The sequence below is a fragment of the Lepisma saccharinum genome, chromosome 11, assembly GCF_977018435.1.
Source record: "Lepisma saccharinum chromosome 11, izLepSacc3.1, whole genome shotgun sequence".
Taxonomy (NCBI): Eukaryota; Metazoa; Arthropoda; class Insecta; order Zygentoma; family Lepismatidae; genus Lepisma; species Lepisma saccharinum.
In genome coordinates this window covers 48,507,572-48,526,458 of record NC_139239.1, presented here as the reverse complement: position 1 = coordinate 48,526,458, position 18,887 = coordinate 48,507,572, and the positions used below count along the sequence as shown (strand labels likewise).

The window sequence follows — 18,887 nt, the reverse complement described above, 5'->3', positions numbered from 1 at the left end:
GGTAGAGAAATATGATTTCAATGCCACGAACATTTCTAGCACTCTTTCAACAGCAGGGGAAAGTGGCAACCACCTTACACTTTACCCCATATTCGTTTCTTCCATCTTTTAAAACTGCATATTTTCTTGCAAGATCATTGTTGAATTTACACTTTCGCTTCGTTATTTGATGGAAGTAAATATTACTTTATAATCAAAATTCTCACTACGCATTTCTGTATCGCGTATGTATAACTCGAAAAGGAACTGGCCGACCTCTGCGGGGGAGTGGTTAGTACACCACGCCACAACGCCACAGGCTTCGGTTTCGAATCCCGGCCGGGGCATTGGTGTCCTTCATCAAAATCATCATATCATCGCTCATACTCATCTTCGCGATTAGCCAAAAGTGGCAGAAAAGCGAAGTAAAATAAACCAAATCAATCAACCGAAAAGGAACTGCACAGACTACATCAGGTCTCTGCGTTTAATACTAATGACTGGGGTGCGAAAATTTGCCTATTTTTTTTTTTATTCCTTTGTAGTAAACCATAGGCTTTCATGTTTAAACTTCAAAGTTCATTTCATGGAGTTTCTATTCCGAAAACATATTTTTATAGTGCCTATAAATTCCTATTTTGCTTAATCATGCTAAAAATGGATATTCTGCAATTTTTGCATACTTCAGTTGTTGTTTTTTACGTGCATTTTGCTTTCCCTGTATTGAAATATGTAAGGCTTTGTTGATGTTGTACTGACTGAAATCTGGAATTCACCAGATTTGAAGGTCTGAATTGGAACATTGTTTTAAATATTTTGTTTGTGCAAATTGTTTCTTCATCATTTGTTCAAATTCGCAGTCGTTAGCACAAGCTCTTTTTGTGAGAATTACTTTAACAGACGATTTCCCGCAAATGTGAATTTCGATCAAAAGAGTATTATAGTATGTTAATCGCTAGCACACTTTTATGTATAAACTGAAGTGGTAATGTAAGGAGAAAATGTAAATAAGTTCACATCGATTGCCTATTTTAATGTCTGATTCATTCGGGAAAGTGATCATATTGAGCTCCCAGATGCTAGGTGAGCATTGCTCGAATATTTAACGCGCCCCAAATGAAGCATTCTGTATGCAGCACATTTGCTCTGGTCAATGATAGATACTCTTTCCAAAAAAGGAGGACATTTACCGATTTCTAAAAAATTCTCCCGGACGCCGGACAGACACCTAAAAAGAAGGACATGTCAGGATAACAGATGACGTCTGGTCACCCTACCATTAACATGATTCTATGTATGTTAAACAGGTTCTGTGTTAAAGTATGTAATGTTTTACACAATGGGATATTAGTATTAGTCTGGAGAGACATATAGTTACATCTGTTTTTACCTTGCCTGTTATAGCGTCATTGCCTTGTAATCAAGGGGTCCCGGGTTCGATACCCGGTGGAGGCACAAGTGGTTCGGATCCCACTTTAAACTGTAGGTCCAGTCCCGATTAGCCTTACTGTGCATAAAGTGGACTTAAAACAGCAAATCAAACCAAACCAAAACCTTGCCTGTTACATATCCTCTAGGGCAGCGGTTTCTACTATGTAGTCCGTGAACACTCAGAGGGTCGCCATGCCCTCCCAGGGTGTTGGGGAAGATTGGAAAGATATGCTACACAATTTTATACTTGGTCTGAATATTTTTGGAGAATATGCATTTTATTATTAACAACTCAATCAGAATGAGAAATACCCCTCGGAAACTGAAGTGGATGCAGTAATTTGTTTTCTTCTCTCGCTTCCCTTGCTCTTGTGCCCGAGTGCCCCCGTTGATTCATTTATTTGCTTTATTTTACTTCTTTTTTTGTGTTATTTTTTTTGCTAATTTGCAAAGATGGGGATGAGTGATGATATGATGAAATTGATGAATGGACACTCACAAACATCCATGCCCAGGCCGGGATTCGAACTCAGGACCCGGAGTGCCCCCGTGTTGCCACGTTTATAGCGTCTTCAGGTTCTCAATTTCTACCCTGAAGATGAGAGTGGCGTTAGCACTTCAAAGCTTGAAACTTTTCCAGAACTCACCTGGTCGTTATCCCGAGTGAAGCTGTTCTTCACCCGTCGCCAGGAAATCTTCGAGACTTATTTCAAATACACCCCATATACGCCTTCATGGCGTGGTGCAATGCACAGGGGAGCACTTTACTTTTTTATTTCAAATATTTGATGCTCTTTAGTACTTCCTATGGATTCCACAGATAAGGTATTCTAAGAGGATTCGTTGTAAGTATAAGGTCAAGAACAGCTGCTAGAGTTCAGTAGCATCCCTATAATGAATTTGTAAGCAGATGGATAGGGTATGCCTTCTTCTAACAGGCAGTCCCATTTTGTTCCACACCTTCCTGCATTTGATATTCTTTTTAGAGAAACTGGGCTAATGGAACCCCACGAACCCCTACTTTCGAAGCCATTGCTAGGATTGCTATAAATGAAAAAAATATAATTTATTCACATTTTCCGTAATATATTAGATAAATAAACCAGCTTTTGTGCTCTCACCTGAAGATAAGGGATCTGTGTAAAAAAAAAGTTTAAGTTTGGCCTTCAGAGTTGTATTTCTACAACACACAGCCTACGTAAATGTACGAACAAACTTTTTGTCCTCTCATTGCGTTCGTGCGTCTAAGTGCTTGCCTCGAAAGTAGTTCTGTTTAAGTATTTTTGTTTTTGTCATTGTATGATTAAATTATGCAAAGACAGGAACAAAGACAGACAGAGAATGAAGAGAAAGCAGATAATTCCCGGACCTGGAATAGCTTATATTAATGAATATTCTGCTATGTTCGGTGAAATCAATGCACAAATGAGTAGCAATGGTGAGTTAATTTTTTTATCGTAGAGTTTTGTAATGGAAATTGTCCAACAATGCAACTTCACACCCAAATAGATACTTCGGATTTATTTTCGTAGGAATGCGGTGTATACGCCTCAGTATTATTGTTAAAGTAACGACGACTGCTTACTGTCTCTTCCACTTTGTTGTAAAGTGCCATCATATCGTTTTTATTTGTTGTAGAGTCTACAAAAACTCAATTGTGAGAGTTATTGTACCCCATTATAATCAAATCTTCTATTTCTGTGTTTCAGATATATGGAGATGTTCCAACAAAGCCTCCGAAAACACGAGAAATTTTAGATGGACAATCTCAGAGGCAGAGGGATCGTGGAAGAGAGCGGGCAAACAGAGATGGTCTAGCGGACTTGCCTACTTTTTACAATCCGTTTTTATCATTTGACGCACAAACTACGCGCCGACCCGTGGTGGTGCGTACAGGCAAACGCAAACCAACAGGCAGTTTATATTCCAGAAACCGATCTGCGAATTCACGTCGCACTACTCCAAGTCCCGCCGAGTCCAGTCGCAACACCGACGAGGATTATGAAGAGAAAGTGAGGATTTTGTCGTTCGGTTTGGAGCCCGCGTACGAGGACAGTGCGAACGAGAAGTCCAGAAGGTTGTCCTTTGGTATGCAGTCGGCTGATGAGAATTCTACGTTGCTGGGTGTCGGGATGGAACCAGCCGACGCACAGGGTATTGTCAGAAGTTTGGGACGCGGTATGAAACCTGCATTCGGGTCTGGCATTGCATCGGTGTTGGGTAGGGGAATGGAGGGTGTGAGTGGGCAGAGTATTCCCAGAAGCCATAGCGCCAATGATGCTGAAAGAAGGACGGGGGTAAACTCTCGGTATGAAAGCAGAAGCTCCTTTAAAGATAATGGCGATTGGCGTCACAGAGAAAATGTAAAACCGCAAGAGACGGACCAACGACAGCCTGTTGGGTCGCAACGTGACCAGTTCGAGGCGCAGGAAACTCGTTGGAGTCCCGTGAACCGATATTACACTTCGGAGAACTCTCGATGGCAACCTATCGACTTACATCAACCGGACCCTCCTACTTTTGCAGAAGATGACAACATCGACAGCCACACTGATCCACACATGCCTAACTTCCCAGATAACACTTTAAACGATACTTCTTGTGAACCTCTACCTGAACCAGACCTGGTGGAACCCGACAAAAGTTGGCAACCAACATTCGACGGCAATGGCTTCCGAAGCCCAGATCCTTACGACCGAGACTACGCACCAGCGATCGAGGCGACTCCACGCAGACCAACCTGCCCGTCTCCTACAGCCACCGGAGCATATCCTTACGAACCCGACTGCCAAAAATTCCTCAACTGCTGGAAGGGACAAGGGTACATTCAATCCTGCGCCCCCGGGACACTCTTCAACCCCAAATCCAACGAATGCGACTACCCTCACAAGGTGACTTGCTTGGAAAAAACCGTCCCAAAGATTGAGATGCCCCAACCGTCATTCGTGAGGGTGGCAGTCCGTGGTGCAAAACCTCCAAAGCCAACCAGGGCCCCGCGGAGGCAGAGGATGTGCCCCGAGCCTACAGGGCTGTTCCCTCACCCAGAGGACTGCAGCAAGTTCTTCAACTGCTGGAGCGGAAGAGCCTTCGTTCAGGATTGTGCTCCTGGAACCCTCTTTAATCCGCTCTTGGGAAACTGCGATCATCCCTACAACGTCAGATGCTCTTCGGAAGAGGAGAAAGGTGAGTGATGAGGATTATGTGCAAATTTTAAGCGCTTTATGCTTTATCACATGTCAGGTATAGAAAATTCAGTGACACATGTGTCTCGGTCTTGTTTTTATAGAATATACCGGATATATTTTCGTTGGTGTGCTTGTTTAGAAGCATACATTTGTATGTTTATTGGTTTATACATGGTGTACTGAGAGGCTGTAAGGCAGAGGAATCTTGGCATACTGGGAATTAAGACCAGTTTGAATAAGATAATCGAGATTGGACCTGCAGTTTCAAAGGTATATTAAAAGCCTTAAGCAGTATTCCATCAGGAAAACCATTGTACTGCTAAAAGCGTTACTAATGTCTTATTTTATTCTTACTTTACGTCTCTTTTCTGTAACTTGTGGCTAATCGCGAGTCAACGAATGCCAAAACTTGGTCATTTTTAACGTGACTGCATTTTCGAGTAGGTTATACGATTTTGTTACTTTTTTCCCTCTGAAATTTCTAACGAAAACTTGGACAAGAAACAAATCATGTTATTTATGTTATACATATTGAAAGAAACAACAATGCTCACTTGCAGATATATATATATGGCAAAAATAGTAAATAAAAGATTAATTATTATTTTTGATTGTGCTCATTTCCTCTAACCACCTTGGCGGCCGTACATGTTTTCTATCATGATATTCGCAAAGCTTCGAATTTGTTCTTTCATGTGTTTCATCCATTCATCATTCATCCTCTTTGTTGCAATCTGAAGATATAACATAGGGTGTTTAGAAATACAAATACATACCTTCTCGTGTTCTTACACCCTTGTTCTCCTTCTTGATATTTCAATTGTTATATTTGCTTTGATTAATCCTTCGTTTTTGTTGCACCTTTTATATTCTGTTCCTTTTTACAATTTATTTATCTCTTTCACTTCTTTTATGCGTTGATTCTTCAATTGCAGTTTTCTCCTGTATTGATTTTCACGGCTTTTACTTTATATTTCGATACTTGCATTTGTTCAGTTTCATTTATTCATTTCTCTTGTTGATCTGTTTTGTATGTGCTTTATTTATTAAAGAGTTTTCCGATTTGCCTGTAGAATACACACCAATTTGTATTTAAATCCCAGTGTTTTACTTTTACCGAGACTCTAACCCAGTCTCCCAGAATACTCTATCTTCGGTCATAACGAAGTCGGATGCTTCTTGAAAAGGAAGTAGTTACGCACGAGAATCGCAAATTAGAATTTTTAAAAACTTTCCAAGAGTTTCGTGATCGTAAGAACTACCACACTCATCAATTTTCCACCTCCTTTTCACTACAACGGAAGCATGCTACATAAGCCACATCACACTTTTCGCACGATACCTGATTTTTACTTTCAAACGGGCCTGTCGAACTTCAGGGTTCTTCGGTTGTTCGCAGCGTCCTCAAAATAGCATTTCGGTGTCTCTGACCGTTTCTCCTGACTGCGATTGTGTAGCCATCTATCATGGCTTTAAAAGACGTCCACAACTGCATTTAATTCTTGGAAAAATGCTACTACTCCTTGACACGCGAGATCTCAGTCCAACTTTTAGAACTGTACTACTTCTTCCTGGTTTCAAGGTTACCCACTGCACGTCAGAAAGTTAGGAAAGTTGAAAAGGGGGAGCAGAATATTTGTGGTTGGGCGCTTTTTGGCTCGCTTCAAAAGTCGTTGACAGCATAATTTAATGAGACTGCAGTGCACTGTTGCATGTCCGTGGTTCTTTACCCTAGCGTGGAAAATCGAAAATGCTTCTTTGTTTTCTTCCTCCTCTGCCTGTATATTCCATTTTTGTGTTGTTTTCTCTATATTTTTAATCACGTTTATCGACTTCTGTTATTGAAATTCTATCTCTCTCCTCCCATGCTCTCTTAATTATAGTCTTATGTTTTTAAGTATTTCAGTCTTGTCTTTTTTAACGCTTCCATGCGTAATAACAAATAATATCAGGGCCTCCTCGATGGCGCAGTGGTATCGTCGTCGCCTTATAATCAAGTGGTCCCGATGTAGACACATAGTGGTTCGGATCCCACTTTGAACTAGGTCCAGTCCCGATTAGCCTTACTGTGCATAAAGTGGACTTGAAAAACAACAAACAGTGGTACGGAAAGAAACACCTTGGTCATGGTAATTTCGATTGGCGCTCCCAGTCACACACTACCAGTAGCCATTAATTATTTTTTTAATCTTCTATTTACATTGCTTCTACGGTTATTTTAACAGCATAGAGTATATTTTAATAGTCAGTCACTAAACAGCATATGTCGCTTCAACACTTTCCGAACAAATACGAAGGCGACAGATGTTCTGACTACATTTCGTGATTTACCGAATGAAATTAATTTTACGCATTTTCTCTGACTATCTCAATTCTTGTCAGGTCGCTCTCTGGATACTGAGGAAGAATATGAGGAAGCGGAAGAAGCCAAGGGAGTGAAAATAGTTTCAGCTCCGCCAACGCCTCCTAATGGCCAAACTCTTAGGCTTCGAGGAGGCTCTGGTCCATGGGAAGGTTTCCTTGAGGCAATGGATTCGGAGCAGAAGAGTCTGGGATTGGTTTGCGATGAAGGAAACGGTTGGACAATGGAAGAAGCGCATGTGGTCTGCCGGCAGCTTGGCTTTGAAAGGTACGTGTCAGGATAGGCCATAAAATTAGGGATAGTCGAATCCAGAAAGAAGATATCCCCAGATTATCCGGATATCTGTCATTAGGATTATCCTTTGCTTTCGTAACTTATAATAAGAAATCCGTCCGGAAGAGCATGATTTGATCAAGAGTGTAATCTATCTAAAGGCAATTCCTAACAGTTAAACTAATACAGCAAATGGCGCATACTGAGGGGAGCAGTGATAAGTGATTTTTATCTCTCGCTCTATCTGAATTTTGTATTTTTATCTTTGGTATTTACCACCGCTTCACTGTCACTTTTGCCTACGACAATGATGATGAGATGAAAGCAATGAAGTGACACAAAGAAACATCCAGGGTGCGAGGGGCGACCATTTGAGACGGTACCCAACTGTCAATCTTACTTCCATGTATGTAGGTACACTCCGGCAACTGCAAAATTGCAGACCAACGAGGCTCTGGCGTCTGGTCCCACAGCCAGTATGCATTCTGTGGAATTTGTGTTGTGAATATGTTTTTGTGAATGTTCCCTCATTCAATTCATCTTATTACCATTCATCGCCATCATCGCGATTAGCCAAACGTGGCAGAATTGACACGTTAAATACACAAAATCAAACAAACAAGGAAACGCTCACGCTCAACTCTGAGAGCATGTCCTGGAATGCCGCACTAGTTCTTGCACCAGTTTGTTCCCATAAGGCATCGCGACATACTCTTGATCTACATCTAAATAGAAAAAGTGACTATATTCATAACCTTTCTCACAAACACAACAAAATATATTTCCTACAAACTATTCTCCCCGATAAATTCTATAATCGACCACAAATCTGTTCTAAGCAGTTTTGCGAGGCTCGTTTATCTCCGCTGTTCCCATTATGGACATTGCCCTAACCTTCAATTACCATTACTTACGCAAGCAGGAAGAAACAACAACTTCCAGTTGTTTTGACATTTTTTGTGTATGTTTCCCTACGACGCATTCAATTCATTAAGACATGAATGTCTGTTTTGGGTTGCTAAGTGTTTCTGCTTAAATATTGTCACATTTATGTGATCTTAATGTTGTTGAATTTTTCGCTCATAGTCTAGAGGTTAATGTCCTCGCCTTTGCTACGTTTACCAACGGGGAACCAGGGCCTCCCTGATGGCGTAGTGGTAATTAAGAGGTCCCGGGTTTGATACCCGATGGAGGCACATAGTGGCTTGGATCCCACCTTAAACTGTACGTCCAGTCCCGATTAGCCTTTTTGTGCATAAAGTGGACTTAAAACAATAATTCAACCAATCAAAACCAGCGGGGAACCAAAATTTCAGTAGTGATTCTGCATCGTGAGGACAGCTCCCATATAGAAAGGCAGTCAACAGCGGCGATGGAACATGATGCACTGGATCCGCGTCGCTCAGCGAACAATTGCTTGGCAAGCAGCCACGAAGTTTAATTTTGTTGAATCTTACACATAAAACAATTGGTACTTTTTGTTATTTTTACATCACTTTTCTACCTCTTGTGATGGTTCAAGATACTTTTATCATAAAACTTACTGCTTGAAGGCTATACATTCCGAGATGGTTCGTTGATGGGATGTGAGGACTGGCGAATCCTCAATACATCTTGCTCCTCGTACTACCCCTGTCTAAGCGGGTGGTGATCACCACCGAGGTGTCTACATAACACTATAACATATAAGTAGGGACGTTAAGTTTTCGCTTTATTTTTCCATAAATTTCGATGTTTTTTTACTGCAATTCGGTGTTATTTTTCGCGGTTTAGGGCAAAATTCGGTGTTTCACATTGTTTTAGTTCTGGAAAATTGAGACAAATTTTAGATTTAATGACAAGAAAAATTATTTATTTATTTATTTATTTAAAGACATGACACTACAGCCAAATGCCCATTTACAGTGTCTTGTATTATAACTAGAGCTAGGAATTTTAGGTGCTGCACCTTAATTTTTTTTGTGTGAAAATGGGTAAAAAAGTGACTCATCCCCAAAATAAGCACGTATTGAACTTTACTCATGGTGTTTCGGTTGCACCTTTTTTCACCTTTTTCACAATCTCAGAACCTTTTGCACCTTTTCGCCCTTTTTGCATCTTTATCATTTTTTTTAATACAACTCGCATGCTGTTTAACCCCACCCACATTTGAGGCACGGCTTCTTGGCACGCGATTCTTGTGTACCGCACAACAATGAATCGGCTTTCTTCAGTTCTTGGACGTTAATGTAGTAGAGTCCAGCGCAGATAATTCTGCCGTGCAATGCGCGACAGAACTAAAGAAGCAGTGTTGCTAATGGAGCAGATAGAAAAATCGCTGCGGTGCGCCGATGCACAGCTGTTACGTACAACAATAAAATTAGAGAATTCAGGTCTATCTAACGTTGAGTTTTAAACGTCATGCATTATACCAGGACTAGGATTAATATGTACTAACAAGTGGCTTTGTATGTAGCTACATACATATGGACTAAAAATTCGCAAAATATGAACTAACACATAAGTACAATTACCAAAAATTCTGCAAAGAAGACTTCTTCATACGATTCCTTATTTGAGTGATTTCAAACAAAATAAAAAAAAATATATACGTATATATTATTTTTCATTGCATTAATGCACTGGTGGCGTTCTAACTTTTCACTCCCAAAACCCATATACACTGGTATGGAACTGCAACGGCAGATAATAACATGCCAACGTGTTAAACCGCTACAATTGCACCATAACACTCCTCCTCAAACAGTATTATTATTTCCTTTCTGAGATCTGCGACAGTCGGTTGCCTTTGTTGTACATTTACAAAGGATGCCGGCTTCGACAACAATAACAAGTACATATACTGCCACTAGATGATAAGCTGCGCGGCTTTTTCTTTTGTTATGAACCAGGGCCGGCGCTAGTCATTTTGCCTCCCTGGGAGGTGGCAGTAGATGCCGCTCTATTTCGACCCCCCCCCCCCCCGGTCATTACGCAGCAACGGAAAATTGAAAATCAATATATTCCTAACTAAAACATCAAATATAAAATAAATAATGAGACTTCTTATGCTATTTCAATACTATTCAGCGCAAAAGAATATCTCGCTCGATCACAGTTTTCAATAGGCTTACTTTTTTCTTCTCTTCAAATTTTGCCGCTCGGTTCGCCCTCCCCTTCCGCCGGCCCTGCTATGAACTTGGTCACCCATCAAAGCATGGCAATTTTAACACAGAAAACAATATGTATCGCATTAAGCAGCAAAAATGACAGCCTCCTCTATGCAATTTCTACAAGAACACCTGCCGGAGCCAGAGTTGAATTGCTTAGAATTTCCCGAGCTTGGCTATGCAAGGTTTTTGATTTCAACTTCGACAGAACTGGAGGCATTATGGAATTTAACGTTCATTAGCAAACACACACTTTTACATACACACACGCAATACACGCACACAACGTCAAACCGGTCAAATACTTAGTATAAAATAAAAATATGGTGCTTCCAATCCAACAAAACTCACCGCCACTTTACCTGCTTTCCCCTTCCGTGACAGAAATAGTGCTTCATTATTACAGTTGGCAACACTAGTTACTAGCTAGCCAATGAACATGCACTGCATAAAAGAAGCAACGACTACGCCGTGCTATATTGCCACATTGCCGTCCCTGCTGACCGGTGGGAACCGCGAGCTGGAGCGCTGTTCAATTGTTTTCAATGAAGTTTGCGCGAGTGTGTCCAGGAATGGAATGACAATATGGCAACAATAGCGAAGGTTTTCGAGCAGGGTAGAACACGTGATGCTAAGAGAGAGGGAGACGAAACGAAAATTCGTTTCTACGCAACGGCAAATTTACGTGTGTGGCACTCTAAGCGCGCGGACTTTAAACAGTGCCAACAATGACGCGTTACAATTGCTAGAAGTTGTGCTCTTTTTGTCCTATGCTGTATTGTTTACGACTTGTAGGAAAGCTGTTTTGTTTTCGTTTCCTTCTCCCGTCTCAGCGAGCAAGGTAACTGCTGCAGTCTGTGATCGACTGCTTGTTCACCATGCCAAAACATAAAGTAAATGTTGGGAAACTGCAGGAGATTGTTAAACAGTTTAGCGGTGACGGCATTCAGAGTGATGGATCTGTTCTGAGGTGTGATGTGTGTGATATTTCTATTGCTCTTGATGACAAACACCAATGCACTCTGGTTGTGCAGCATATACAAAGTGGGAAGCACGTCAGGAATAAAGAACTACGAGATGGTAAAGGTGGGAAGCGACAGCAATTCATTGGTGAGGCGCTTGCATCTTCGAGTTCCAGAAATACAAATGAATTTTTCAGATGGACAGCAAGGACATTTTTAGCGTGTGGAATACCTCTTTCGAAACTTAACAATCCTGTCATGAAATCATATTTGCAAAAAAAAAAATTTACTGAGAAGTCAGTTCCAGATGAGAGCACCTTAAGGAAATCTTACCTCCAACCTCTTTATGAAGCTAAAATCTCGCAGATCAGGCAAGTAGTAGCTGACCATCCAGTCTATTTCATACTAGATGAAACCACAGATAGGCAAAACAGTTACGTTTTGAACATTTTAGTAGCACCTCTCAATGGACATCAAGTGAAACCCATGCTTTTAAAAACTTATTTTCTCGGCAAAACAGATAATGCAAGTGTAATGCAAAGTTTCAATGATGCATGTTTTGTATTGTGGCCGGAGGGTGTAAAATATGATAGTGTGTGGTTAGTTCTTACAGACCAAGCATCTTGCATGTTAGCTGCATTTTCAAATCTGAAAAATATGTATCCTAACTTAAAACATGTGACCTGCTTTGTTCATGCTTTGCATCGAGTTTGTGAAGCTCTTAAAGATGAATATACATATGTGAACGAATTTGTTTCTAGCATTAAGAAAATACTGAAAAAGGCTCCTTCTAGAATACAGAAGTACGTAGAAATTACGAAACTTCCACTACCACCCTCTCCCATCCTCACTAGATGGGGTACATGGTTAAAAGCTGCGTGTTTATTTGCAATCATTTCCACACAATATCGAAATTTTTAGATGCTTTGCCTAGTGATTCCTCAGCTGTAGAAAAAGCGAAAAAACTTGCACTGAAACAGGAATTGTAAGATGAACTCTATATTGTACATGGCTTCTCTTTCCTTACTACTGCAATCACAAAACTGGAGGAGCAGTGTCCTGAAAAGGAAACACAGTGGGTTGTTTTGATGGATGTGCAACGAGAGCTGCAAGGGGTCGGGAAAGAGAAGTTAGAACAAAGTTTAGCCAAAAACTCTGATGTTCAAGAAGTTGCAACCAACAAGGATGTGGATTACCGGTTGAAAACAAAATATTCACCACTTGTGTCTGTTGACGTTGAACGTTCTTTTGAACTTACAAGTATCTGCTTAGTGACCGCAGATGTAGCCTCACTCAGAAGAACATAGAAATTTTGAATGTCATCTATTTTAACAGTTTTCGAGATGACTGATTCTAAGCAATTATGTTGCTTTCTAATGTATCAGAGAATTTTCTTTGCTTAGTTATATTAAACGATTTAAAACCGAGAATGCTCTATGTGTTTATCCAGACAAGTTGAATCATATATGTATGGACTGCTCACAATAAATTCTACATCTGAAAATTAGCACCTATTTTAGCACCTTTTTTGTACAAAAATTGGAACCTTTTTTGCACCTTTATTGGCAAATTTTTGCACCTAAAATTCCTAGCTCTAATTATAACACTGTTTGGTACACAAAATATGCAATCAGAAGAATTCAAAAAGTACAATAATATGATAATATGTGTTACAGTAACATAAAAATTAATATAAGATTAGATATGTAAGAGAAGTATAAAGTATTAACCTGACAGTTTGGGTTAGAAAGTCAAAGTCAACTATGTCACCCAAAATGGTGACTTGTGACAATTTTGTAAAAAATAATTGGAACATTTTGTTCTTTGCAAATGTGCAATAAAATGGTAAACCTTGTTCTTTCCAACTGTGCAATAAAGTTTTGCATAACATCTATCGTTGCTTTGTTATTCACAAATGAAATCCGGGAGATATTTCTGCCGCACCCTAACTTTTAATTGTTACGCTGTCCAAGCATGGTATTGGCATTGATGAAAATTGAGTATAACAAATGCTAAACAATTATATTTTGATAAATTACTTTTACTACTTGGTAAGTCTTTTGGGGGGAAGGGGTCCGGACCCCCTGCACCCCCACAAAAACGTCCTTGATACCTAGGTATAATGTGAAGCCATGAGAAATATTCTCTTTTAGAACAGCACACACGAATGTCCTGTTATTTAATGCAAAATATGCATAAATATTTTTCATTGTTTTTGTTAGAATTTAAGTTTTTTTTAAAAAAAAACAGATTTTAAAATCAGATAACAATTCTGAAACATATAAGGCTAAGCTCTGGACCTCATTCTGGGCTTATTTGGATTTCACGGAACAGAAAATCAGGAGTGAGGGGGATCTTGAGCCACCCCACCCAGGAATAATCATCTCCCACCCACTGGATATAGAAACTACATTATATAGAGTTCCACTTCAGTTCCGTTCTTTCTAATTTTAAAAGTCCCATAGCTACGCATAAAAATATCTTTAAACAATTTATGGCAGGTGTGTACCATATCCAATGCCTTTTAGAAGCCATGTATTTGGTATTTTCTCAGACATCTATAGGGTGTTGTATTAAAAAAGAAAAAAATGAGTTCAGATGGTTCCAAATCAACTCTTAAGAAGTCTAACTTTGAAATATTTGTGAAAAATATGACAAATCATTTATTTGTAATATAATTATCTGTACCTAATGACGCTCTTCAAGTACTGAAAGTAATATCATTCGGTTCATTTACAAAACCGAAATCCTTCAGCTCTCAGAAGTAGCAAGGAAAGCCATACCCTCAAAAGTTTATTCTTTCTTTTCAATTTTTGGTGGACAATGTGAAGAGCCGGCCAAGGTTTATTTTCGTATGTAGTGGTATTAAATGCAGATACATGCGTGTGTTTTAGGATGACATGTCAATTTCTCGTTTATGTGAAAATGTAAACTTTAATGTAAGCAGAAGCATGTGCGCGTCACAGTTAAAGATTTTCGCATCTACAAAGATAATCCAAAACACATTCCTACCTCGCCGTACTCCGTGGCGGAGGGGTTAACATAGCGCGCTATGACGCCTGAGGTCCCAGGTTCGAATCCTGGCCTGCCCATGGGTGTTATTTTTGAGTGTCCATCAATTTCATCATATCATCATCACTCATCCTCATCTTCGCGATTAGCCAAAAGTGGCAGAAATGCGAAGTAAAATAAACCAAATCAATCAATCAAATATTCCCATCTTACTCCCAGAGACCTTGTAAATCCAATCCAAAATCTACCAATAGAACCTGCAGTGAGTCTCATTTATCTCGTGCATTCATCTGACTAATGTAATTTCCTTACATTTTGACTTTAGAGTTTAACATAAAATGGCGTTGTGTTTGTGTTGCATTCGATATCACAATTAGATTTTAAGCAATTTATGTTCAATTATAAGTATACCTAATACATAGGTAAAAAAATAGTCCCCCCTCTGATAAAATCGCAAATTGCACCCTGTTTAAATGTCTAGGAAAGATTTCATTTCACCTAGGAATGGTATCGCGATGCGATGAGTCGAGAATTGTCACAGCCTCATCTTGTATCCTGTGTGGTGAGGTCCTTCTCGTTCTTGTTTGTGCTTATTTTTCTTTCGGTTTCCACTCTGAAGTTATGAAAACTTATTCCAAATTTACCTCATTCTCAGATAGGCTAATCGGCACTCTATTTTTTTTAAAAAAATATATCTTAATATATAGGTTTTAGTATAGTTTTCCCAACACCATCTTACAAATTTACGAAAAATATGGGTGAGGTACAGGAGTGCATTGTTATCCCCCCCCAGTTGGTCTGTCGTGTCTCGTCTCGTTCGTGTAAGTGTTCCGTTTCGGAAAATTCCATTATAAATACTCAAAAGAAAATGGGGTCAGTCATATACTCTTCTGATGAAGATTTGTATCTTATCTTCGAATCGACGCGACCACTGCTTTAGAAATGTGTACCCCCCCCCCCTTTACGCAAAGCAGCAATCGTCTGCAGCGTAATTGTCTGAGAGTCAATCTGATTCCATCGTTCCACACACATTTTAAACAATTTTCATCTCCTTAAAGAGGTTTCCAAGAACTTAGGTCAATGAACTAACTAGTAGCAAGCACAATGTAGTATAATAAGTTTACAATTAAATGTTTTGAATTTCTGTGGTAAGGATTATAATGCTTAAAATTTATAAACAATAATACATTTTTTATTGGGCGAATTGATAATAGGTAATTTTAACAGTAGCACCTTCCGTCTGCTGTCAAATTACCAAAGGGGGGTACAGGGGGTACAACTCGATTTACGGATTTAGGGGGGTACAGTACCCCCTTCAAAAATTTGCGGGGGTATAATGTACCCCTGTACCCCCCCCCCCCGTTCCTGCGCCACTGGTTCTAACGTTGACCAGCCGCAGGATGACCTTGGGTGTTGTTATCAGCATTCTGGGCGCCCGGAGAATCCTGCAGGTCTCGTAGCGTATATTTGCGTCCGTTAATAAGGAGATGTCGGAAACTCAGGTGGGATCGATGACTTTTCCTTCGGGCGTCGTTCATGAACGGGAGCAGCAGTTGGCGTTCCTTCCTCACACTGAGCGAGAAATCTTCATCCCCGAACACTCTACAACCTTTCAATCTGTGTCTATTTCTTAGTACTTCGTCCTTCTTCTTGTAGCGAAGAAATCTGCAGACAATCGGGGAGGGTCCTTGCTCTGAACGTGTTTTTATTCGATGACAACGTTGTTTGTCATCCTCACCTAAACGCACTTGCAATTTTGTTTCGATGAGGTCTTTCACTTTCCCCTCCGTCGTCTCCCAATCTTCCTTGCCATCCTCCTGGGGGATGCCAAACAACACCAAGTTCTCGCGCCTACTCCTGTTCTCTTGGTCATCAAGACGGTTCTCTAGCCAGTTACAGTAACCTTGTAACTCACCGACTTCGTGCACGAGTTTGTTTACATCGCTCTCCATGACCGAAACCCTATCCAACAAATGTGTAAATCTGTCGTTCAGTTGCCTCACTTCCTTAACGATCGATTCATTGGAACACTGCAATTGTTTCAACAGTTCACGAATTTCACTCATTTCTACTTGTTATAACATCGGGGGGGCCAGGGTTTTCTTCCACACCACCGATAACTAATAACGTCAACACTATTACTCCATATGCGTAGAAACTTTTCGATGTTGTCAGCCCTGCACTTGAGGCCACACCGGAAGGCTTGGAATAGCCCGATTCTCGCCCGGTAGATGGCTAGGCACACTCCCATCCTGGCGACACTCGGCTTAGCACCCCGCGGACCACGAGCAACACGAAAACACGTCCGTTCCCTTCAACCACTCAAGGGAAAGGGGGCTTACCTTTGTGAGAAATGACCAAATTTCTTCCATTTGGAAAACTATTTCATGTCATCAGCCACTAAATATGAAATGTTTATTGAATGACAACACCCAAATCTTTGAACACAATCATACACATTACATTTTCCTAACAATGCCAAGAAATCCCTTTGCGACCTCAAAATACATTTTTGTGTACACATACATAGACGACCTCCTCTCCCTCCAAAACACAACAGGTGCTTCTCCCTGAAATTTTCCCGTTCCTACAAAATTGCCCTTCTGGGAAGATCCCCCCGAGCTAATTCTATTTCAGGACGAGGTTAAATACTGTCAGTCATGTCTCCGCCAAACTGCAATAAATGAAGCGTGATAATCTCTTTTGAATCGAACTGTCACCAGCTAGACTATAAACGACAGAATAGCGCTCCAGGTAGTTCTTTTTTAAGAGAAGAAATATTATCCCCAGTTTACATTGCATATTTCGCGGCGTTTTTCGCGTTAAAGTGTAAAATTCGGTATTATTCTGAAAAAATGGCATAATTCGCGTTATTTCGCGATTCCGAAACACTGAAAACTTGCGTCCTTTACCTACTCAAATACATTTTAAACACTTTATTTTGCTTTCCTCAAGTTTTCGGTGTTATCGTTAAAACGAAAACGTCACGTCCCTTCATATAAAGCCCCTCACACGGAACTGGATTTCTAGTAGGAATGCCCTAGTTGGCGCTGAACTAACTTTCTAGGTAGCAATCATGGCCGCCTAGCTGACTGCTTGACTGGTTTGGAGGAATAGGACATGTTCTAATTGCTACTTGCTTTCCTCGACTGGATTATGTGGAACAGCCAATCAGAGCAAAGTTTCGCCATGTGAAGATAATCTGTGAGTGTGCAAAGGAGCGTTTTTGTCTATGGTTTCAGAGTGTTACTCCAGCAATGTATAATGTATACAGCATGAAAGTCGCGTTGAGTTACACCATCTATGCTGAGTGCACGGTGTTTACATTTGAAACAACTAAAATATTCTTCCATACGTGTACAGTAAACGTTGTAAAGTATGTATTTAAGCAGCGCCATTGTTTTGTACCTAATAACGTTTTATACGAAACGTTATTCCTCTCGGTTGAATAGTTATCGGCTTTTAAAAATGTGAAGTGATACATTGTTTACACCTCACGCGGCCGCCATTACAACTTCCCTCGTATGGGAACAAAAGTCTATCGACAAGTACGCTGATAAGTTTCGTGTGAGGCGAAAACTAGCAAATTGGTAGCCAGTCCAGCGCCAACTAGGGCATACCTACTGGATTTACCAGTTCCGTGTAATGCGGGCTTAAGTTGTTAAATATGTGGAACTCCTGCATAGCCAAATGGTTAGCGATCTCGCCTTGGGCGCCAACGGTTCCAACTTCGATTTCCGGTTGGAGCTCCTAAAATTTCGGCGTTGAAAAGGCGTCGTGAGAACAATTGGGAAGCTACTTGAAAAGAAGAAGTAGCGAGCTCCATTCTCGAAAGCCATAAAACAGCAGCGATGCGCTTACCACGCGTCACCCAATGAAAAAGCCGCTCTGGCAGGCCCTGGCTCTTAGTTTAGTTTTTAGTGTTATATATGTGGAAAATTAGAGGTGAGTATGTGTCCTTCTGGCTTCCGCTACCCCTCAAACGCAGTATTCGCCATTGCTTGTATGACATCACTGTCAGATGTGCTTGTTGATTTCGTAAATTGAACCGCAGGATTTTTCTAGACAAAGAACAGAAGAATATTCGAAAGAGCTTCCTCATCTTAAACGTATCACGTTCATTATGCAAGTGTCATAGGATGCTGGGGTAATGTACCTTCTGGTCGATGGCAAACTTATCCATGGTCCTCGCGAGGAATTCAATCAATTTAATTCTGGGTCAATGCGAGGATCGCGTGTTCTGCTTGTAGACGGTCGGATGAATTATACAGCAGCAGGGTTGGGGGGGAGAACGCTATCGGGCCAGTTTCTCACACCCATTGATTATTTTTACCTGCCCTTCCCCCCTCTTTCCTCACTTGCCCCTATCGCCGAGTTAGATCTAAACAGAACCACACTTTCCTTGTCCTAGGAGGAAGGGCACGCGTTCATGTTGTGACGGATTAACGCAACCTCGTCGCCAATTGACAAGCGCCGACGCGTGCCTGCCGAATCCCGTGAGGGCGTCGTAAATTGGTTGACAACAACCGTAAGG

At 40.7% G+C, this 18,887-nt stretch overlaps 1 protein-coding gene across 1 annotated transcript in view; it reads left to right on the top strand.

The window, feature by feature from the left end:
- The window catches only part of LOC145994782 (uncharacterized), a 78,756-nt gene that overhangs the window by 3,315 nt on the left and 56,554 nt on the right, over positions 1-18,887 (top strand). Inside the window, exons 2-3 of the mRNA XM_083131049.1 lie at positions 3,120-4,593; positions 6,978-7,224. Coding sequence (XP_082987175.1) covers positions 3,120-4,593; positions 6,978-7,224 — 1,721 coding nt within the window. The remainder of the gene's footprint in view (positions 1-3,119; positions 4,594-6,977; positions 7,225-18,887) is intronic.